The 23424-nt window shown below is 43.5% G+C and overlaps 2 protein-coding genes across 9 annotated transcripts in view; one reads left to right on the forward strand and one right to left on the reverse strand.

Moving 5' to 3' along the window:
• The window catches only part of szt2 (SZT2 subunit of KICSTOR complex), a 66630-nt gene extending 51074 nt beyond the window's left edge, over positions 1–15556 (forward strand). For 6 of the 8 annotated variants that reach the window (XM_066691874.1, XM_066691876.1, XM_066691877.1 and 3 more), the window contains 14 exons: positions 591–670; positions 1957–2082; positions 2962–3164; positions 3623–3719; positions 3821–3904; positions 4522–4596; positions 6268–6333; positions 8881–9094; positions 9604–9787; positions 9986–10108; positions 10570–11059; positions 12697–12813; positions 13258–13326; positions 13524–15556. In XM_066691874.1, the coding sequence (XP_066547971.1) occupies positions 591–670; positions 1957–2082; positions 2962–3164; positions 3623–3719; positions 3821–3904; positions 4522–4596; positions 6268–6333; positions 8881–9094; positions 9604–9787; positions 9986–10108; positions 10570–11059; positions 12697–12813; positions 13258–13326; positions 13524–13667 (2072 nt within the window). In that variant the 3' untranslated portion in view covers positions 13668–15556. The remainder of the gene's footprint in view (positions 1–590; positions 671–1956; positions 2083–2961; positions 3165–3622; positions 3720–3820; positions 3905–4521; positions 4597–6267; positions 6334–8880; positions 9095–9603; positions 9788–9985; positions 10109–10569; positions 11060–12696; positions 12814–13257; positions 13327–13523) is intronic. The other 2 variants (XM_066691879.1, XM_066691881.1) reach the window with 1 other exon arrangement.
• Positions 15557–16173: 617 nt separating this feature from the next.
• On the reverse strand, positions 16174–22931 carry hyi (hydroxypyruvate isomerase). The gene is made up of 9 exons (XM_066691882.1): positions 22746–22931; positions 22194–22412; positions 21616–21727; positions 20976–21090; positions 20632–20710; positions 20318–20367; positions 19423–19492; positions 18838–18972; positions 16174–17175 (listed from the first exon to the last, which is right to left on the reverse strand). The coding sequence occupies exons 1-9, from the start codon at positions 22771–22773 to the stop codon at positions 17120–17122; spliced, it is 864 nt and encodes a 287-aa protein (XP_066547979.1). The 5' UTR covers positions 22774–22931; the 3' UTR covers positions 16174–17119.
• Between the last annotated feature and the right edge of the window lie 493 nt (positions 22932–23424).

Consider the following 23424-nt stretch of genomic DNA (forward strand, 5'->3'; position numbering starts at 1 on the left):
TGTTCCTTTAGGTGAGTGTAAAGGATTGTGTTTGTGACACGGGGGTATTTTCATGAGCAACAGTATATGACGAGAGGGAAGACACTGAGAGCTTCAAGGCTGTTTCATGCAAAGCCGTTAAAATAAAATAAACCCTCTTGGCTTCCTATAAAGCTTTTGAGCGTTAACAACCCCTGGTCTGAAAATAAAGATCATAGTAGTTCATTTACTCTGTATATAATCCATTTTACTGTAAATTAAAAGGTGCCTGTTAATAGCAAGGAAAGAAAGGACATTTCCACTTATCTAAGTGTAAATTCTTCTGTACATCTGTGTGGTAATGAGTTTTTGAAGTGCCCTCAATGCAGTTTTGCAGAACTAACAAAGACTGCCTTGTGTAGATACAGTGTTACAGCACAGCAAGGGGTCTCGTGGAATGATATGGCAGGCGAGCTATAGATCAGTACAAAAAAAGAAAGAAAGAGTGGGCTGAGAGACACCCAAGGCTAGGCTTGCGTTCACTAAGGACGTGAAGAAAGAGAGTCATTTTCAAAATACGAATGCAGCATCTGACTGAAAGTTAATTTTGTCACTTTTTCTCTGGGTGTTAGAAATGGAAAAGCAGATGAAAATTGAGAACCTCTTTGTGACATGGCAGCAGAGATCAGCACAGTCCAACATGCCCATTACAGTAAGTATGAGGAGCACAATGGCAGGTAGACCAGAGTAAAGCAACGGCAGAGCTCAGTGAATCTCGGACCGCTGCCTCCATCTGCGGACCCTCACTTCTGAGACACTTCCGGACACCTAAATGGCACGAGCTTTAAAGCTCTTAATCCTGATTGTTATCTGTAACCATTGTAGCACTTTCTCTTGTACACTTTGTCTCTAGATGAAAGACTTAATTACTTTTGTGAGGACTGCCATAATTTATTTCAAACCTGATTGGGATCCATTAAGTGTCAGGAGAAATAACCTATTAATAACGGAGAAGTCAAAGATTAGAAAACCCTATTAAGGGGGCCCCCTTGCATGGAGGAAGATGTGCCAGGGATGAATGCTGAGAAATTAAAGCCTTTTGTCCCTGTTTCACAATTTGGATGAACTGTTGTGATCAAAAGTCAGATCGGTGTAATTTCACCAAACGCTCAGAAGGATGAATGAGTCATTACTCTGCTGCATTTCATTTTTTACATGTAGTATGATTTGAACATGATGAGTGGCTTCACCATTCATCGCTGTAATTCGGCTATCGGATGGACCCCTATTCTTTAATGTCTTCCCTGCCTGATGGATTACACATTCAACTGCATAAAATGACAGGAAAGCATGTTAGAGCAGATTTATCAAGGGCTTAACACCAAAATGCATAGGGAAGATCAACATGTTAATGTTACAAATCGATCAATAAGCAAGACGTGACGTTAATTGATGGGACGAGAATTATGCTTAAAGTGAGATTTGGGCAGATTGTTAATATTTTAATGTTACAATTGATGTGGTTTGAAAAAAATCTGTTTCTGAGTCAAGGTCTTGGAGAAATCTGGCCAGTTTTATTTCTGGCTATAAATCTTTTTCATAAATTGAATGTCACACCTTGACTGTAAACAGTCGTTTGGCATTTGAGTTTTGATAGATGTCTTGTAGATTTCTATAGTAATTATGTACAGTGGTACTTTACTGAAATGCATGGGATATACAGAGAAAGAGGTCAATAGAACATTTCACAAGGTAGACAAATCTCTTAAATGGTGAGTAAAACATAACTATTAATCTTGAGCACAGCAAGAGCTGTAAATAATTACCATACTCTTTGTAAAATTAGTTGTGAAAGACCACTCATCACTAATAAATAACAAAACAACACACACTCAGCACTGAGGAGCTGTGAGGGCTGTCCTGTGGGGCTGAAGTATTCACTGGCTGTGTGAGTGTGGCCCCACAGGGTCTTTGATGTCTGCTGCTGTCGTTATGAAGGTGGCTGACCTGGACACCCTGAAGCAATCATCACGCCTGGTCCACTACTGTGCCACCCCTCTGCTCTTCGACCCCATCTTTCGCAAGCAGATCCAGGAGGAGCAGACCGTCCACCCCCAGATCAAGGTACGGTCCGGGCGCCACATCGATACGATCGCACCACCACCTCCTCGTTTTGTCCAGACTCGACCGGGGTGGGAATACTGAGCAACCCTGTTTTCCATTACAAAGGTCTCGCACATCTTAAAAGCGAACAAAACGGCTTTGATAAGCCCCAGAGAAGGGATATGGGGGGGGATCAATACACACCTCTGACTTCGTGTTTGTGTGTTCAAATGTCAGAATAATCGCTCCATTTATTCCTCCCTTCCTACACTACCTTTGTCCTTTTAAAATAAACCGTGTTTACTGGTTATTACTGCCCCCCTGACTTGACGCATAATACAACTTAATTTTATTGTTTGTGAAAAATTGATGCATACTAAAAGAAATGCAAAAGTACTACAAAAAATCTAATGAATGGGGTATGAAAATTAAATGGTGTAGTTACAGTATCCTTTTGGTTTCATGCTTTGTTTCTGTGCAGGTCTTGAATAGCAGTATCTGCTTCATGCATTCAGGTTATTCAGCTGCTCCCCTGTCGCTGTACTGCATAAGACAGATCTCATTGGATGCTTTTCTCATTGTGAAGACTGCAATGCTTCAGCAGCTTGCATGATTCACACCCTGCGTGTATCCTGGGATTCTGTCTGTGCCGATCCCACTTGGATGTGCCACACTGGAGTCAGTCTGCACCAAGGCGCTTTGTAATTATTCCCATTTCTTATTAAAGCCTCGGGCCTGATGAAGCCCCAGAGCAAATGGGATTCCAGATACATTTATCACATTGTTCTGTGAGAAACCTTGTTTCCTGGGTTTTACTGCCCTACAGGAGGTTAGTGAGGAGGCACCGTGCTTTTCTATGTCTAAAGCCCCTCTGTCTGTCTGTCTGTCTGGCCCTCACAGAAGAGGCACCGTTCAAGTGACTCAACAGCCTCCGGCCGGGACCGCAGCCACAGCTGTGACTCCGTGGAGATGTTGCCCTCCCGGCTCAAGGACGAGCCCTGGCTGCTGGATATATCGAACACCTTCCTGCAGCAGTATGTCCAGTACCTCCAGAGCATGGGCTTCATCCTGGTGCAGGTCCGACCGCCCTCGCCAGCCAGGAGGTAATCACCGGAAAAGCAGGGGTTACGCCATCCGTAAAACATTCCATTTTTTTTCCCTGGCACAATCATATAGATCGTACCCCCTTACTTAGATTGATAGAAGATTTGAGCAGACCTTAGTTTAAATAAAATAAAAAACTACAAAAAAAAAACTAAGTATGACCAAGTCAGCTCCGTGTCTTGTCCGTGCTTTGCATTAATCCTGCATGTTTAAAACCTGACCACAGAAGCATTTGTCTGAGAAATAACTGCTACGATCTGGTAATTGATTGAGCCGTGACCTTGCAGAACAAGATTGAAAGCCTGCTGAAAACTGAGGGCTGTCTGTTCTGACCTAGACACATACAGTAAAATATGTGATTCTGCCAAAACAGCCAAAAGACGTTGGCTTTAAAAGAAAGGTGTGATTTTGCATGCTCTGTACCCTGTCTAACGGTGCCCTCCCTCGCCCCTGGCAGCACCGCCCGCGCCCGAGCCGCGGCCTTCAGCTCCATGGGGACCGAGGGGAGAGCGTCCTTCTCCTTCGCCAAACAGAAGAGCGAGGAGAGCCCCAAGGTGAGCGGGGGGTTTGGGACGCAGCCGAGCAGGAGGGAAGCGGCTCTCGGAGCGAACCCCAAGCGAGACGGCAGAGCATTAAGAGATTATTTTCTCTACAGCAGAGCGGCGGGGCGGGAGCCGCAGCCTACCACCTCCAGAGAGCGCTGCCGGGGGGCATCGTGCTGATGGAGCTAGCCTTTCAGGTGAGGATGCGGGGCAGGAGCAAGGGGGCACGTCCTGGGTCTGCTCACTGCTTCAAAAGAAGAAATAAAACCTGTGGCCACAGGTTTTATTTCTTCTTGTGAGCCTCCTGATAAGGTTGAGAATGTGTGTATATCACGTTTGCTTTATAATGGAGGTGTTTCAGCTGGGTGGGGGGGCTCTGGTACTCATTTCCACTCTGGGCATCAGCATCTATCCGAAGCGAGTGGGACTTCTAGTGTGGAATTACTTTTTAAGATGCTCGACCTGTAGAAGTCAGGGCGTAATGGATGTGGCTGCAGCAGCGGTCATAAATTAGTAGAATAGGCTACGGTTTCTTACACTAAACCCTAAGACGCGTTCTAGACGGAGTCAAAGCAATCGGGAGATCATCGCAGTGGCCATCTTTTACCACAGATGATCAGGCAAATGTGGTCGATACTTTGAACTGGAAAAATATAAACGGCTATTCTATAAGGAGTGTGTTTCTTTGGAGAAAAAGCAGCACGCTTTATGAATGTATGTATCATGACTAAAGCTACTGAATTTTAATGCGTCTCTGTGAACTGTATTTGTGTAGCAGAATGCGTAAACCCTTGTGTGTTTCTCTTCCCGGCAGGGGTGTTACTTCTGTGTGAAACAGTATGCTTTGGAGTGCTCCCGGATCCCTATGGGACAGTCGGTGAATTCACAGGTAACAGAGACGATGCATATTTATCAACAGAGGGGCCCTTTTGTGAGATAGTCTGCCTCCTTTCTTTGTACCTTCACTGTGAGCATCTCTTTGCAGCTATCGAAGCGCTAGTGTCTAGGTTAGAAAGTGACGAGAGCAGAGAAAAGGACCTAGCGAATGTGTGGCTCTCGCAGATGTTTTACTAGGTGCCCGCTGGCCAAACTTGCTTTTTGTCCGTAGTTTTCATTTTTTCTTCTACGCTGTAATTACCTTTGATGGAATTAGTCAAATTTTGTTTCAAATGAGGTATAATTAACAGTAAATAGTTTCAAATGATCACTTAGTGTTTACTGAAAAATCTCCAGATGTTGCTTGCCAGAAGCCATGCTGTTACGGGCGCTGCATCAGCTACTTTGAAGTCCGTGTCGGGCAGCTCCGGGACTAGTCACAGGCGTTCGCTTAGACTAGAGCAAATATTGCTAATCATACAACTGGATATGAAATATTATTGTGTATCTTTAAAAATGTTTGAACACAAGAGCTATTGATTACTGTTGCCATATTGCACACGCAGATGTTATTTAGGGTTGGGGAGATTGTAAATTGTGGTGGGTGAATTGGAACTAACTTTGGGATCCCCACGCTATTAAATCTTTAGTTTCAATCTACTTGAGCCATAGGCCTACCTGTTAGATGTTTGTATGTATATATTTGTAATACAGCAATACACTTAAGTAATTTGTTTATTTTTCAATTTACATTGAACTTTCCATACAAAATTGTGTAATGGGAAGGTATATAGAAACCCTTTGGTAACTTATTACATTTCAACCAGTAAGAAAATTGTTCTTTGTTGCTAATTTGCATTTGTCTAATCTATGACTTGTAATACCTGAAACAAAGTGGGATGGGTTTTGCTTTGGAGAGAAATGCATCTCAGTTCTCCCTTTTAATTAGCTTAGTGGTGTGTAGAGATTTAATGAACAGCAGAGGAAGCCCCATAACGTCGCATGTATTAATGTTTTTAAGATCTAGAAAGGATTAAACATCACAGGATATTGGAACAAAGTGAACCTTTGGATTTATCTACAGTGGAACAGAGCTGTGGGGACTGCAGACACGCGCGCCGATCCTTCATAGACCATAATCTCGCTTCCTTACACTTGCTGCCGTAATTGCGTGTGACAATTATCTGGTTCTTTGCATTTTCATTTTCATTTTGTTGTTTTGTTTTTTTCTTTTTTAAACATTTTAGTCTCTTAATCTTCAGACGTGAGAGTTTAAATAACATATGCAAGACTAGAAAAGGGAGGAGTTGGGAATGTTTCAGGTTATAAAGTCTGCCAAATAGTTCTAATGGACATCTGAGAAGAAAGGATGACCCTGGATTTCTATTTCACATACTGTTTGTTTTCATGATTGGTGTGGATGAAGCGTGTGATTATCCTCTGTGTGTAATGCCCCGCGTTGATCCCACTTGAAAATCTCCTCCTCTCCTCCCACCATGTGGTGCATCTGCAGCTGACTTACCCGTGTGTCCGTCTGTGTGTCTGTGCCTCTGTGTCGTCCTCTCTCTGCTGTAGATGCCACTGGTTCTGGTGCCGCTTGTTCCTAATCCACGCCTGTGTGTAGAGCTAGTAGTGTTTCCAGTGTCTGTGTGCCCAGTCCCATCTCATCTCCTCTCTCCATCAGGGTTCACTCGGCTCCAAACCTCGTAGCAAGCCGTACGCCGAGGCCACTTCCGTCTCCGAATCAGCGGTATGTCCCAGCATCCACAGGGGCGGGGGCCTCCTTCCAATCGGGCGTCCTTCTCCAAAACTTGCTTTTCTCCCCCCCCATCCCTCCTCTCCCACTCCTCTGTCCTCTGTCCTGCATCTCTCTGCTTCCGAACACCCCGCTTAGTTGATTCTCCTGTCTCTGCTTGAGTGTCTGAGTCTGTTGTCTTCTCCACTTCTCCGTGGGGAGCAGGGAGCGCGCCTCTGTGCTCAAAGGGCTCCGTTTTGTGTTTTGTTTTTCCACCCATGTTGCTTTGGGTTTGCCTCTGATTGGTCATTTTGCTTTGGGGCTGTGGGTGGGGAGGTATCACTTGTTATTTGCTGGGGGGTTTGTGTAACCTTTTACATCTTCCTTTTTGTTTGATCTGCTATGGTGACGTGTATATTTTTTCCCCCATTACTTTGTGTTTTTCAATTTGACTTTTGTATAAGCATTCTAATGCCAATGACCCATGACTGAGTGGCCCTCCGGTAAGTATGAGAGGGGGTGACCTGTAGGGATCATTTGGCGAGTTGTGCGGCCGTATTGCATCACCGTGTAGCCCTTTGGGTCCCACTTAATGACTGTCACCACAGTATCACCTCACTGGGATCCGGGCTGAGTCTGTAAGTGGTGATGTGGCCTAAAGGGAACACTCTAAATCCCAGCTCTTAACATAATATTTGGATGCTCTGCTTTGAATCCTCTTGGTGTTTGGAGTGAACGGATGAGTAATGCAGGTGCTTATATGCACGATTGACATCCGCAGATCCAGTGGACAGGCATCTGGGTGTCTTATGCAATATGTTAATGAATCCATTGATTATAGTCGGAGACGGACTGTGGCGTAAGAAGGAGCCTTATTCACCCGGCATCTCCTTCTACCCCTGCTGGGCATCAGCGGGCTCTCCTTCAGCTTGACCTTCCTCTTCCAGTCAGGCTTGTGTCTTTAGCGTACGGATCTATATTGTCAATCCAAAACCTCATTTTCCCATCTCGTTCATGTTTACATTTGGGTTACAGTATCGCCATTGACTGAACCAATACATTAGTAATTAAGTATAATTAAGTATACATTTGTGAGTCAACCTGAGAGCCAGTGTTTTTCTTGTGCATTGTGTGTATCTTTTGGTCCATGCAGCGATTTAAAAATATGGATCCTAATTAGCTTGCTGATACCACAAGATTGTGTTGGGCTTGAACAGCATGCCCTGGCTTCTTTCATGCATTGTTAGAACATTTCAGCATTATACTCTGCTTTCCCTCTTGTTTGTGTGTGACATTTTGTAAATAGAAATGAAATTACCTTGGCATTGCAGAGGTTAGAAACCATTGAATTTGCTGGAATCTCACTGGGTCCCAGCTTGGCAAAGGGTAATTTAGGTTAATGTAGTTTTTGTGTGTGTTTTTTTTTTTTTGGTCCCATCTCATCACAGCTTAATGCAGCACAAAAGCTGTGACAGTAAGTTGGGGTAACAGCAGGACTGATATTAAAATGCTTCACTGAGTGTCAAAAGTGTTTTAAAGTACACTACTGCTAAAATGGCTCTCAGAAAGTCTGCTGTAATAACACACAAGTGTCAACACATGGTATATCACAGCAGTGATGTATATCAAATCCTTCTAAAGCTTGTTTTGTTTTGTTTACAGCACCAGCTGTACCAATCAGGTGTGAAGAATTTGATAGGCTAGCAGAAGATGTTTCAGACTGAAACCTTTTCTAGTTTGCATTAATCACTAGTCTCATCAGCCCTACTTTATTAACAAACATAGAAACCATGGCAGAACTGTGGGGATAAGTAGTGTGTTCTTTGAGAGACTTATAAGAATATGAATGCTATATAATATTGACTAAAATAGGGTTTACCAACATTTAATCATTTTACTGACATTGTCTACTTAAGCTCTTTGATTTAATAAGATATTTGTATTGGTTCCAGGCAAATGGCCTATAGTCTTTGTGTGTAGTCATTTGCATTTACTAGTAAAGCTTTTGCTGTTCAGTCTTTGATGCTGGATGTAATTATATGAAAGAATTTTAGATCAGTTGACTGCAGTCGGCTGTAAAGTGGACGGGTACAAAATCTAATTAGTTTATTTGCTGTAGTCAGGAGTTGAAAAGTACAGTGATGAAATGGTGTTGCAATCTGCAGTTAAATAAATCGCCACTGAACAGGCCTTTATTGTTTCTTGTGAGAGAAATTTATCGGATTGATTTTATCTCACAGATTTATCTCACAGATTTGCTTAAAGGGGGAAGAAAACTGTTTAAAACCAGGTTAGGCTGATTTCTAAAACTGCTTTAGAACTCTTCTTGCAAAGTGTTGGGAAGCGGAGGCACCTGCAATGACGGGGTGCTGAGTGACCGTCACTACGGCAGGCTCTGGGGAGAGGGGTCGGCTGATCGCAGTGTGGGAATGGCCGTGTTGCAGGCGAGCTGCCACTTCTCTCAGCGTGGGCACCGGAGAGGGGGAGGAGTGCAGGGAGCTGGGAAGGGTGGTCGTCGTGCAGCAGATGTTGTGCTGACCAGGGCCGCTGACTCTCTTGCAGCTGTCCATGCTGTTCACAGAGGAGTGCGACAAGGTGCAGGACCTGATGCACGTGCACTCCTTCAGCTACGACTTCCACCTGCGCGTGGTGCACCAGTACCTGCTGGGCTGCCACATGACCCTGCGCCAGGGCTACCAGCTGACCAGCTTCCTGGAGGACTTCATCGCTCACCACCCAGACATCCCCAAGTTTGGGCGGAACCACGTCTTCCAGGGTGAGCTGACGGTCTTCAGTTCAATCAACATAATTGATCTATTTGCTCGGTGGGTGAAGTTTGTTCGGTGTATTCCTGACTCAAGTTCCATTATCAGTGAATGATAACGGGGTTTGGACAGAACTGTTAAATGTATCCATTCAGTTAAAGAATTGCACCGAATAAGTGAGAGCTTTGTCAGTACAAAAAAAACAAAAGACACTGCCCTCCCAGGAATTGTGGTTGAAAGCTGTGGATTAAACAATGGCTTTTTAATGCCTGTGGCTCTGCCATTTGAAACGATTGACTGAAAAATGAATTGCAGATACGTTACTGGTGTACAGTAGATAGGATTATTGCTGTGGTTGAAATATTATGATTATGAAGAGCAAAACTATAGATTTTCCAGGACTGAGCTTTGACATGAGTGAAGTGATCAGGCAGAAGAACGCAGCAGAACTACAGATAATGGCTTTCAAGAGCACTTTGCTGTAGTGGGCTCACTTTGCTGCTTTGTGCTTCTCCAACAGGTAGCTTTTCGCTGCCAATGGGACTGATTACAGCGCACCAGCTGTATAATTACATCACCGACCACGCTGGGACCTACGGCATGAAGCCCCTGCGCATGTCCAAGTCTGCCATGAGCGGCGGCGACAAGAAGGGAGCGCCCAGCACCGATCTGCACGAGTACGCGCTGGTGGCACTGTGGAACAGGTACAGTGCTGTCAGGGAGACAAAAATGAAAGTGGCGTGTAGTGGGCATCAGTAGGGGAGTGAAAAGTGAAACGTTTACATTACCGAGTTTCTTATTCAGACCCTTTGTGGCAGAGTGTTCGGAGTATGGCTGAAATGCTGATGTTATTATGAGGGCTTTCACCTGCAGCTTAGCTAACCTGTTCTGATTCTTTTCAGCTCGGGATCATATAAGGATTTAGAGGGCCTGCGCCACCATGACGATTTTGACGTCTCTCTGCTGGTGTGCCACAATGCCGCTCCGTTCGAGGAGCAGTCCGAGGGGGAGAGACACCTGCTCAGGTAAGGCCCCCACTGGCCGTTCGACTGTTGCCAATTGGTGAATACATAAAACGTGTTCTCTTTTAGTTCAGTGTTTCAAAATATTGCAACAGTTTCATCTTCATTACAGCAGCTGTTAAAAATGGTGCCACCAATTGTTCTTCTCATTGACACAGTCATCATGAAAGTGACTGCTGAACACGACTTTTTAAAACAACTTGTCACGATGTGAACAATGGGACAAAAAGACACTCTTGATATGAACAGTGTGCTCATGTAATGTTTTAGCAACAGGCTCTCTAATGTGTCATGTACCAGCAAAAACTAATCTGATACACACATTAACGCAAATAGACACACGTTCATCCACTGCAATTCAGTGAGTTTTAAAGCAGATGATGTATTGAATACACTGGACCCAAGTCCAAATGAAAGTGGGAACAATTCCGCACTAAAGTCCTCTCCGGTTGTTGTCCCTGAAGGCTGCGCTACTACGTGATTATGACCAGCCAGCGCGAGCTCTTCCCCCGCCTCACAGCCGACATGAGGCGCTTCAAGAAGCTGCCCCAGATCCACCGTGAGCCCAGCGACCTGGGGGGCAAATTCTCCAGAGAGAGGGCAGAGACCGGAGACAGCAGGGAGCTGGACCTGGACCCGTGGGAGGAAGGGGGCAGCGACTCGAGCGAGTTCTACTCCGGTGGGCAGCAGGGCAGGATGGCCCCAGGGCTCTTCTACTCCTCGCCCCTGTTCCCCCTGCTGGCCTCGGAGGTGACCTCGGCGCGGAAGCAGATCCAGACCAGCGTGCAGCAGGCCATGGGACACTGCCGCAGGGATAACCTGTGGAGGCGGCTGTTCCACGGGGAGCATCTGGCCTCGGACAAGCTCAAACTGAGCAAGCTGTCCTTCGTGGAGCTAGAGGAGCTGCTGAACGCCGTGCAGAGCCGCCTGGTGGGAGAGATCGACCCCCAACTGGTAACCACAACCGCACCCCTGGACACCCTACACACAGGAGAAAGGGCAGGCACAGCTTAACACAGCACAGATATCAATACTCTAGCTTCTGAGTCCGGTGCAGAAGTAAGACCACACAAGCTGTTATGGAGTAATTCATAATTTTCTTCCAGCAATCATAATTGTCTTATTACTTATTCATAATTCATATTCACTTTTTCTCTAAATCAGACCCCTTTCCTAACGTTTGCATGGGTCTCTATTATCCAGCTCGCTCAGATGAGTGCTCAGATCCATTCTTGTGAAGGACTGTTCTTTTCTGAACACAATTAAAATTAGTTATTTCATGTCGCTATCGGTTTAAATGGCAGTTTGGAGTAGGAACCCGCTGCTCAAGGAGGAGGATGCATCATGTGCGTAGGGTGCTGATTGATTTGGGCGCTGACACCGAGCGGCCGTGATTTTGTTGTGGCTCTTTCGAGTGTGCTATTAGAAAGCCCTTCACTAACCAATCCTTGTGCACTTAAAACACATCTGACTATGGAGGGAGAGAGAAACGATTATCTCAAGAGATGGAGAGCAGTCCTCCTTTAGCCGAGGGAGTATCTCCTGCTCAGCTTTCCTCAGATGTTTTCTGTATAACTAACTCCACTGCTAAATGGCCATTGAGAGTTTTGCCTGTGTCCGTCAAAATGCAGAGTGAGCTACAGACTGCCCGGTGGTGAGGCCCACAGTGTATATATACCTTGGACTCATTCGGCACAGCTGTTCTCTCGACCGTTTTCGGCTTTCGCTCTGTTGCTATCACAGCTTCTGTAAATACTCAGTCCTTAATAACTGCTATAGTAGGGCGTGCCAGTGTTCACACAACCCACTGAGCTGTAAATGTGGCATGCATTATATGCTGTCTTTCCTCGTGAGTCAGATTTAAGTGTGTTATACGCGTTACTTGTCCAAATTACATATTCACACCCTCTCCACTTCATGCTCTTGTCTCTAGTATCGCTTTTTTGCGATTCATTCTCCACATACAGGAGCAGAAATACCTATGTGCCAAGACCTAACATCACATATTCCTTCTTACACTGTATTCTGGACTAAACACGTAAATTACATCGTCCCCATCTACCACTAAAAGAACGAAACAATGTTTGTCTTTACATCGATACAATACGTCACCGTCCTTTCTGACCATAAATCTGATAAATCACCCCCCCAGGCACATTCACACTATATTCAATATGCATCTAAGAGGACACCTGCAAATTCAACCCTAAAATCAATTCCCACTGTATATAGAGACTATGCAAATGGCCTGTGTTCTGTGGTAGGGTCCTTCAGTATGAAATCAATACTTCTAGTGGTTGCAGACCATCTCTCAGTATTTTAATTGATATTATTTTAAACATAATGCATTTCTAGCGACTGGACACTGCAGTGCTAAATTGTGCCTCCAAGTACCTACTTAGCTGAGGCTGCAGTAGGCAACAGAGTGATGAATGAGTGTGTTTGTAAAATGTCTGTCTTCATCACAGTACAGATATCCTACACAGTCTACCATCAAAGGTTTCCCAAGCTTAATTTAAGAGGCCTTCAATCCAATCCATGCAAAGACCTGTGCACTCACTAAAAGAGCTGTGTGTCCGTGTTTGATGCAGGACTGTTTCCTGACCATGAGCCCTGGCTGGTACCAGAGCCTCATCAAGGTGCTGCTGTCCAGGTTCCCCCAGAGCTGCCGGCACTTTGTGGACGCGGACAGTGGGATCCAGTATCTGGTGAGACCTCCTGTGCCGGCCGTGCCTGTTGGAGCCACTGGTTCCTCGTCAGCACAGAGATCTCGCCCTCCTCTCACATTCTCAACTGTATTCTTTATTCAAACTGCACCTCGACATCAAAAAGCCTCCATAAGCTTTAGACATAACTATATATGTGCAAATCAAAGAGTTCTATCTCGGTGGGGTTTCCTAGGTTTATGTACGTCTGCCAAACAAAGCAGTATTGACATTTCCATAGTACATAGTGAACAATGAATATGTTTGTTTTTAGTGACACTGTACAGAATGTATTTCCTTTTGAATATCCAGTATCTTTAGAAAAGCTGATCCTGACCCTGCGATTGACTGGTGGGCATTCAGAAAGCTTTAGGGATATAGTTATTCCATCCCCCTTTTTATTCTCTGGACTTTTGACTATTTCTTCATGATTTTTTTTTTTTTTAGGCTGTCCTAAACCAAAAATTCACTGACTGCTTTGTTCTGGTCTTCCTCAATTCCCAGGCAGGGAAAACGGTGAGCAATTGCTTTTATTTTCATTTGAAAGCATTCATTTTTTTATCTGTTCTAAACAGGAAAGCCTCAGACCATAATCCGTTTTGTAACCACTGCAGTCGAGCCGAGCGTGTCTGAATGCCAAGCTGTGACGCGGGTGGACACATTTTTTCCTCTCGATTGAAAATGCCATTTCTTTGTCACTACTTCCTTTCCAGAGCCTGAAGGTGGTTTTCAGAGAGCCTTTGCCATCCCAGCCGCAGCCCAGCAATAGCCCGCCTCCACAGCTCGTGTCCATGTACCACCACCTGGAGTCTGTCATCAACACGGCCTGCTTCAACCTCTGGACGGGTCTGCTGTAGACACCGCCCGTGACATTGGCAAGCAAAGCACTGGGGTGCAAACAGACGTGCTCTCCAGACCCTGCTATTAGTGCTGGCTGCTATAGTATCAACACACACAGGCACATTGTAGAATGAAATCGTGTTTGTGCCGGCTGTTGCACAGGAAATTCACTTTATTTCTCCGGTGCTGATATGACACTGGAGTTGCTAATTTCCCCTCCGCCGGGCAGCGCACCTCGCTAAAGGGACTGGTGATCTGTATGCAGTGCCTGGGGTGCATCTCGACGCGGCCGTTCTCATTGGTAGTCTGTATCGATGTATGTGGTCTGAAACACTGAAGAGGTTTGTCTATGATAGGGTCCGAATCATTATCTGTTTAGCACAAGGAGCCTTGGGTTTCTGATCTTGAAGAATTATTATTATTATTTTAATCAATGTTAATTTAACTTTTTCAAAATGTTCCTCCTATGCCTGAAAATGAGGAAAAAAAGGGGGCAAAAACTGGAGATTAGTTTTTGTGCCATACAGGAAGATACACTGTACAAATAGAGATGACAGAGAGCATGCCTGCCCGTGTCCTGTGAAAGTGCCTCTTGCCACCCAGGACGGAGGACACCTACAGCATGTGTGTGAAGAGGGCATTTCTCTGGAGCAAGGGCACTTTACAAAGACAGAGGCGCTATATGAGATGTATACTACCTCAGAGGGATGTACTGACTGATGGAGCTCCTTAGTGTGAAGTGAATTTGTAGAGAGCAGAATATAGGACACAATGCTAAAATATTTACGCAGTGAGCCCTTTAAACGCACCTGCTTCTTTATGGAGAAGGTTACTATAAGGCCTGTCACACGTCTGCTGCTTGAAAATTGGTAATTTTGTGTTTGGAGAGAAGCACTCGTATTAAATCGCTAAAGCTATGCTGTGAAATCTCAGAAGAAAAAAAAAAAAGTCCTCAACCGCCAACAGAATTATGCACTCGTTCCACAAATCTATACAACACCTGGATGAAACGGCTGAACTTTTAGATTCCGTCAATACTGTACATCATGACACTGGAGGAACGTTTTAAAATATTAATCGTGGTGTGCTGCACAGAACCCACACTGGAGGAATGAAAAATGAAGCTCTGTAACCAGAAAATAAAGAAATTAGATTTCACCTGGCAGGTCTAAATGTTTAGTAAATGTGAATGTTCGCTGCCTGTTAAAGCCGAGAGCTTTAAAGTTATAAATTTTTCATACTTTTATCATTTCAACTGTGTGTTACCTAATTTCCTGACAGCCAACAACTTAATTCCAAAAGTGCCTACGTTTTTAACAATGCATTGGGAGACAGTATTACTATATTGACCTTGGGAGAGAGAGCTTTGAAAACCCAATTAAACTGCCGATTAATTCAGTCGAGGGCGTCACAGGCGATGGTGTTTAGTATTCTACAGGAACGGCTTCGGACACGTGATGCAGGTTTCACTTATGTCCCGTCACACGCTCTCATCCACCACATGGGTGCAATAAACGCACACAATTCTGCTCGGCTCAAAAGACGTCATGGCACGACCTAGGAAGCAAACGGCCTTAATATTTCACGTCTATGTATCGAGAAGGAAACCAAATATCTCAGCATTCTGCACACTCCTAATTAAAAAGGATAAAGGCAAGGAGAGGCTTTAATCATGTGTGTAAGCAAGACAATGGTCTCCTTCCTTTGCAGTTCATTTTCAAGTGAAGAACACTGGGTATTTAATAAGGTCTAACTATTCATGTCTTTAAAAATGCAACTTTCTGAGTTTTAGTTATGCATATGTAAGCTTATGATTGGAGTGACTGAGTGTCTGACCTTGTTCAATATGTACATTATGTATATACAAATTGTAAGTATAAAATAAAAACTTTGCATTATATTAAAATATTGATTTTCCTTTTTTTGTAAAGGGGTGAAATAACTGGCAGCAAATCAATAGGCCAGTCAGTGCCCTTGTTGTACCAACAGGGGTCAGCATTCTTCAGTGCTAATGTGACTTTAGATGATGCCTGGTGCCAAGTTTGCATGGGCCCCTTAGATTAAGCTGTTAAAATCCTTACAGAAAAATTAATTGGGGAATAAAAAACAGCTTAGTAAGATTAGAGAATGGAAATATGGTTGCTGTAAGTACATTTATTCAATGGAGTAGTTTATAATTGTGTTGAAAGAGTACTATGTATCAGCCTTTTCCCTTTGATCTTGTTAAAAATGTAAGTTCTGTGTGATGTTTCAGTTATTTCTGCTGATATTGTCATATTTTAAGCACCAGTTCCATCTAAAATAGCTGCTGGAAGGATGTGTCAAACCTAAATTGAGAGTAAAAGACAGGCAAATCTACAACATATGCACTAATGAGACATGCCAGTGGGTAACAAGGCATTATGTGAGTCGCTAATAAAACATTAGCACACAGTAATCTGTATGAAAACTAAATTAATCTTTCTTTTTAAACTATTTAATTGATTACAACTGTTATCGGTTGCATACTGCACAACTTCATGGGCCAGTGCATTTATTCTTTTATTTTTTGCTGAGCCAAGGGGACAAAAATCTTTTCCTTTCCTTTCATTTTCAACAGACTCCTTGTTAAGAAAATGTACAACTCTGTACAGTATAATTTATAATGTATAACAGATAAAGACCATATGAGGAGTAGAAAGAGCTTTGAAACTTTCTCCACGCACAATTTAAAAAGCTCTAACAAGAATATGAAAGACCTTGAGACCGATTGTTTCCTTTCAAATGGAATAAAATCAAACATCTTATTCTACAACAGCCCCGGAGAGATCATGTGTTCAGATTGGACAGCACGTGTGTAGTTCTGGTGGGAGACGGTGCTGGAGAAGTTTTAGGCGGTGTCTATAACCAGATTTCCAGTATGGAAGACATTTCAAATCTCGGTACAGGAAGCGCATTGTCCACCAACAAAAGCAGGAGTTGGCGCCGCTTTAATTAAGCCGGGCGCCTCTGTTAGTCGATCCCTTTCTTCAGGCTCAGCAGCAGCCTGGCTTATCTGCATCTCCCAAGGTTACAGCTTCCTCTGCACTGCTAATGTCTGTGCTGTTGTGTTACATGTTATCTCTGAGGCTTCCTTCCTGTAGCAAACACCGTATCCAACCTCTATTATCAGGATCGGGCCCAGTGTTAAATATGTATCTTGTGTGCATCAGCAACTTTAATCCACATCTCTCCACATTAGACACTGCCTCCTGGTATTACTCTTGCAAACATTTGTATTATTTCTGGATTGGACAGAAGTCAGTTTAAAGCTGCATAGTTTTTCTTTTTTGTTAGTTCCATCTCCCCCAAGAATTCATAGTCCCCAGGTGTATCTGTTTCTGGATTACCTCTTTATCCACACTCAGAAAACAGTTTTCTTTAGTTGGTTTTAGTGTCCGTCTTGCAATGGCCTCACTGTTTGTCTTCAGTGAAAGCCCATCACCTGCCTTCATTTGTTATCCTTCCAGTAGTCCTGCAACCACCCGAGACCCTCCTCTGTAGCACCTGAAACAACACACATCAAAAGTAAGCGAAAACTGGCAGTTTACGGTTAAAACAAAACTATTCACGCCATATCTTTGTCCTGTATCCAGTCATGTAATCATTCCCTTCAGACACCACCAGTGCTGTGAAAAACCCTTTGCACGCTGTGTGTTCACAGTAATAGGAGCACGTACATGCAAAATGGAAGAACGTACATTATTTTATTTCTCTGAATAATGTAAGTGTTGCACTGTCAAAGTTCCCTGTTTTAAATGGTTTATATTAAATCTGACATTTCTGGGCAATAACTGGAACCATTAAGTTTCAAAGGAGACAACATTAATAAAAAAACAGGACCTTTCTCTTCAGAGGCATTGTGTAGTGACTTCAAAGGCAGCATGGCTTTCTGGGGTTAAACATTAAGAGGCGATGCTTCAGTGAACAAGGAGCAAAGCCAGAATTAGTCTCATTTAATCTCTGAGCCTCTAGAAGTCATCATTTGTGTTTCCCGTTAAATCAGAGCAGTTTCTGGGGTTAAGAGGAGGGGAGGGAGGCGGAAATTGGATGTGTTCAGTTGAGGAGTCCACGGCTGGCTCTGCATAGCAATGGCCTCATTAGGTGCCCTCCCTCCCGGCCCCTGCCTGCTCGGTGTTTATCACAGCATCTCAGCGTGGATCTCCACTTGCATTCTTAATTTCAATTACAGGGCCGCAGGTGACAGGGAAAATGGGAATGAGGGGAGCTGGTTGGTAGGGCAGCAAAATATTACAGTTAATGAACAGCCAGCAGGGGAAGGTGGGGGGGGTGCGTTTGTGAATAATGAGAGCTGCTGACCAACGAGAAGGGAACCGCTGCAGTCCCCAGAACTTTCCCAGAACCAACCAATCAACCAACAAACAAACAGCTGAACAGTTATAAAACAGATTTAATACAACCATGGATTTGAAACAAAAGGGGATTACTGGACCAAATGGATACAATTAATGAATCTCCCAATCAATCAAGGATTAGTCTTTCTAATCATGCCAGGAGTGCTGAATCTATCTTGGCCAAGCACTTCAAATATTTAATATGTAAATACTACTTCTCAGCCTGCTTAATTATCATTCTCCTATCCTTTCACTTTTCTACAATCTGAAGACATGTTCTATAATGTTTTTAGATTGAGATTTCATCTTTACTGCCTCCATCCATTTAAGGGGGTTTTGGTCCTTAGCCTTAGTATATCCGTAAAGAGCTACAATAATTTACTCGCCGATTTATTCACAAGAAAAATGTCCTACAGTGTTGCAGAGATCTTTTTTTATGTCACGACAAATCTGATAGCATCAACAGCTATGCGTTTCCCTTAAACAATATTTGTTCAGATTAAAAAATAAATTAAACCATACAAATTGTACTGCTGTTTAATTTACAATTACAGTGTTTCAAGCACTTGCAATACATTCATGCTATACAATACTTAATTGTCAGGTAGTATTAAATGTGGATATACTTTGTTACAATTAAGTAATAATAAATTACGTGCTTTTAAGTTGTCAAGGCAATTTATGTAGGCGTAGGACAGGTAGGTTTGTAGTACTCTTGCTTATTCATAATGAACGAGATTGCTGTTTTTTTCTTAATGATGCACTCTTTAAAGCTAATTATCTTGCCTTATTCAGGGATGATTCATTAACTCACCCAGGGGTCTGTATTCACATCCAATGTAGCCCTGGTAGCCCATTTCCTCTAGCAGATTGAAGACGTAGGGAAAGTTCACTTCCCCTGGGCTGTCTGGCTCATTGCGATGGGGAACCTGCGCAATCTGAATATGACCTGCAAATACAGTCCAAGAATGACAGGGCATCTATAACCCAGGTCAACTAAAGGGTTAAATGTTCTGTGTAATGTGTAAAATGACTGAACAAGATAATCAGCCAATCAGAAGTGCGCAACTGTTTTTTCTTTTTAAGAATAGTTGTTGAAATGTACTAATTTGGATATGAAAATCTTCATTCAGTTGATCGATAAAGCAGGGTAAGAACCCCAGCAGACACTTTATCAGCCTGTACATTTCACAATGCCCAAGTCAAGGCATGCGTCTTCATATTAGCACATTGATCTGTTTTTAATTTTATATTGAGGCCGTCTGTGTGTCAGCTGCTCCAAGGTGGCCTGTCGTGCCGCCACACAGCTGAGCTCCCCAAGACACCTGAGTCATAGTCAACGCTGCCCAAGGAATTAAACTGAACGATGTAAACAACCCAGAAAAGCAAGTGCACTTGCCTAGGAGTGGGAAGTAGGTTTTGATGTTTTGTGTAAGATTGCCATCCATTATCTGCCAGTGAAAGATGTCCTGTGACAAAAAAAAAAAAAAAAAAAAAAAAGGATTCTGTCAGAGAGCATCAATTATAGAGCTGTATTTGCATGGTAGCACAAGATGTCAACACAGCTGTGATTTAAGAAAGTATTGCTCTTTTCAAGTTACTTTTGTGTCCTTATTTAATCATATTTCTTCGTAGTTCCTGGGTTAAAGACTGCTTTTGACAGTTCAATCAGCTTAGAGAAACCATTCTGAGGAATGTGGTTTTATATCCTTTGCCCATCAAAAAAGGCAAGCATAAAAGGTAAGCTTTGGTTTGTTTATACCTTCTCAGTTTGAAAGTTAGTAGAACTTAAAGTGATGTGTAACTAATTCGGCACTTCACTTGATGGAAAATTCTGTTCAATATGAAGTGCTGGGCTAGAATATGACAATACTCCTTCTGCTCCACAGTGCTGTCTTTTGTGTATTAAAAAACCTGAAATCGGCACATTTTGTTTTGAGACAACAACAATAAATGGCGTTTCGGAACCTAAATAATTTCTCACAGTCTGTAATCCTATTGGCTGTTTATTTATTTGACAGAATAATACAACTAATGGTACTTTGGAGGAGCGAGAGCGAAGGAGAGAATAAAATGACATATAATGTGTAATATTGATTTTTGCACTTAATGCATGTAACCAAACCAAAAGCCTTTATTTACAGTACAGCTGACTCAATAGCCCTACTGGAAACGGTGACTGCACATACATTAGCTGTCAAGACCAAATGTATAAACTATCCTCTTGGTTACAGTTAAAGGTCATTCCAGAGGCTACAAATATATAAAACCCAGTATAATGGTTTCATACTCACCATTTGTAGCTTTATGTTTGGGTGGCCAACTTTCTGCAAAATAGCAGCAGCTAGGAATACACAATTCAGGTTGTTGTTAGTTTACTCATTCATACAAACACACGCATGCGTCTGACCCTCCCTGATGGCTGTCATTCATCATTCAGAATTAGCATACACCATGTAAAATGTACATTTGATTCCTACCAGTATTCAAATTCACTTCAAAGATTAAATTACAAGATTTCTCTGCACGTGTCAATACTCCTGGTCTATCTTTTGCAATCTGAACCTACCCGGTACAGGTGAAGTTCAAGGAATCCCTTCTAACGTACCCTGGTGTGGCGTGTTCAGGAAATATCGGGGGTCTGTAATCCTGGTGTTGATCGGCTCCAGCAGGCCGAGAATCCCTTCCTGAAGACGGAGAATACAACTGCATCATGCACACTGTGTAATCGGCCCCTGGAGCTTATGTAGGTGACCAAGTGAATTTGACACCTAATCTTCATCCCTTACTAACTAATTGCAAGCTGCTCTGTAAACCAACCCCGTAGATCCCCCATCCCCCATCGCTTGCCACAATACATTTGCACTGGATCGCTGGGTAACAATCATTAGCATTATGCATATATATATCACATATGCAGATCCAGATTGAAACTTGGTGACCCAGAGTGACCTTTGACAGAACACCAGCAGCGTATTTCAGGTTCTCTACAAATGTGGCCTCCATCTCCTCACTAGCCGCCGCTCGGTCCCGCCCTGCAGGTACCCTCCCGGCCATCAGGTGGATCCTGAGGAAACAAGCAGACACTGCACAATCACGCAATGTTCAATAAAGATAGCTAATATATAGAATATGTATTTATTATTTTCACCTATTAGCTTCTATCCTACTTTCTGTAATTAAAATGTTCAGTAGATCAGACAACCCCCTATAGACCCCCTTTTTTTGGTATGCAGCATGCTTAATATAGTTGTAAAAGAGCAGCAGAGCCTGTTATGCTTTATTTGTTTTGTGAGCTAAATAAAAGCATTGATTCTTAAATGTAAAAAGTGTTGATTCATTTAAAAGGCATGCTACAGTGCACGGCCCGAGCATTGATGTAATACTTTAAATGTTTCCTAAGTAGTCCTGGATAAGGGTGTCTGCTAATAAATACATGAATAATAATAATAATAATAATAATATTTAACTGGTGCATGGAAAAGGGATTGTGGGAGAACTGAAGAAGAGGCTGTGTTGCGCAGGGCACCATATGCTGCCACCCTGCACACTGGCTGGCTCTCCAGGTCACATGGCAGAGCAGTGGTTGTACCTGCTGCAGTCCAGGGCCTTGGCATACTTCACTGCCAGCTCCAGGCCTCTTCTGAAATCCACCTGTCTGCCAGGGACAGCCCCCAGCCCGAGATCCCCGTTATCCACATCTCCTGCAACAAGGATAGCATCACCCACATGGAGCTGGAAACTTGGTGCAATAAAGAGCATTTATTTACCTGAAGAAATAACTCTAGGACATTGTCAGGCCTTTAAACTCGAGTCTGGGCTCAACTGAAAGCGGGGCGTCGAGCTCATTATGCTATAAATCCCCCGCCACGGCGTCAGTGTGCAGCATAGTAAAGGACGTTTTAGTGTATTCAATTTAGGATTAACTCACTTATTTTACTTTCAACACAACTAATGCATTTAAGGTAAACTTACTTAGAAATTCCTGGTTCACTGTACGTATTAATAATGTTTTTACGCGTTCCACGTCTGACGCTACGGAGAGCGAGAAGTAATCGACCGTGCAGGGCTGCTGCATTATTATTAAACGCCTACATTTTAATTGGCCAAACGGGTGGTAAACTGTAATTTTAAATACCGTGGTGTTATTATCATCTGTGCATCTCTTACCGGGCGGCGTGTTAATGAGCACAACTTCCACCCCCGCCTGTCGCTGGGCTTCCTGGAGCGCCAGCGGGTCCGCGTCGTACAGCCACGCCGCCTCCACGGCTCGAAACCCGGCCGCCGCTGCGCCCTGGAGCCGCTGCGTGAACTCGGGCCGCTCCGTGAACAGCCACGACAGGTTAGCGCTGAACTTGAGCCGGGACATCGGGAAACGCTGCACCTCCGCTGGCAAGGAAATAATATTGAATAATGAATGAATAATGACTGGGGCGAAATCAATGGAGGGAATGTCGATATTATTCCGGGTGAAGCGCAGACTCGGAGTGCCTCAAACAGCAACACAAACACTGGACTTTGTTTCCGTGTCACAAAGTCCAGCCAGGTGATCTGACTAGCAAACAATGTGTTTCAGTCCAGTATTTGTTTGCTAGGGGGTGTATATCGCCGTGTCCAGTAGCTTTAATTGCAGAATAGGACCTGTTACTCTCCCTCCGTCCCACAATAACTTCCCACGCCTGCGCAGAAGTGAGCAGGCCGCGGTGAGGGTGTCAGACATACCTACATATGCTAATCCAGCTCTGTCCATGTCTCCTTTCTTCTAAATAAGGCTTAAGTCTCCCTTTCATGTTGCATCGACAGGACATTGATTTTGGATGACAGTCAGAGGTAATCCTATTGAGTGCCTGGCCAGGTTCCCCACAGTGACTCTCTGCAGGAGCTGAAAGGCACCCTACCGAGAGATAGGCATCTATAACACAATCTCTGGTGTCTTTGTGTGAGATCTGGCCTCCCCCATGTCAGGATTATCTCCACCTGTTCATTCTTGCTCAGTGACACCTAAGCATGCATACAAATCACTGGAGAGAACCTGCGTAATCGTGTTTTTTTGGGTTTTTTTTTTCCTTTTCTGTTACACACAGAGAAGTATGTGCATTTGGCTTACATAATATCCTTCATTCTACAGTGGGATTTTAATTTATGTTTAATGTGCCTTTGTTACACACCACATTTCAAATATCTTTCATAATGAGTGAGGTTTAGGGCAGTACACAGATTAAAACATGACACTGTAGCTCAAGGGTCTGTGACTGTGTCCCTGGGGTGCCATTTGATGTGGGTAACAGTGTGTGAGTGTTTAAAATGACACAAAGCAGTGATTATTTAATAATAAATGATTAGGTAACAATTGTAAAACAAAATACTGGACAACAAGCTGATCTCCAATAACTGTAGTTAG

Source organism: Amia ocellicauda, chromosome 19 (genome assembly GCF_036373705.1).
Source record: "Amia ocellicauda isolate fAmiCal2 chromosome 19, fAmiCal2.hap1, whole genome shotgun sequence".
NCBI classification, from domain to species: Eukaryota; Metazoa; Chordata; class Actinopteri; order Amiiformes; family Amiidae; genus Amia; species Amia ocellicauda.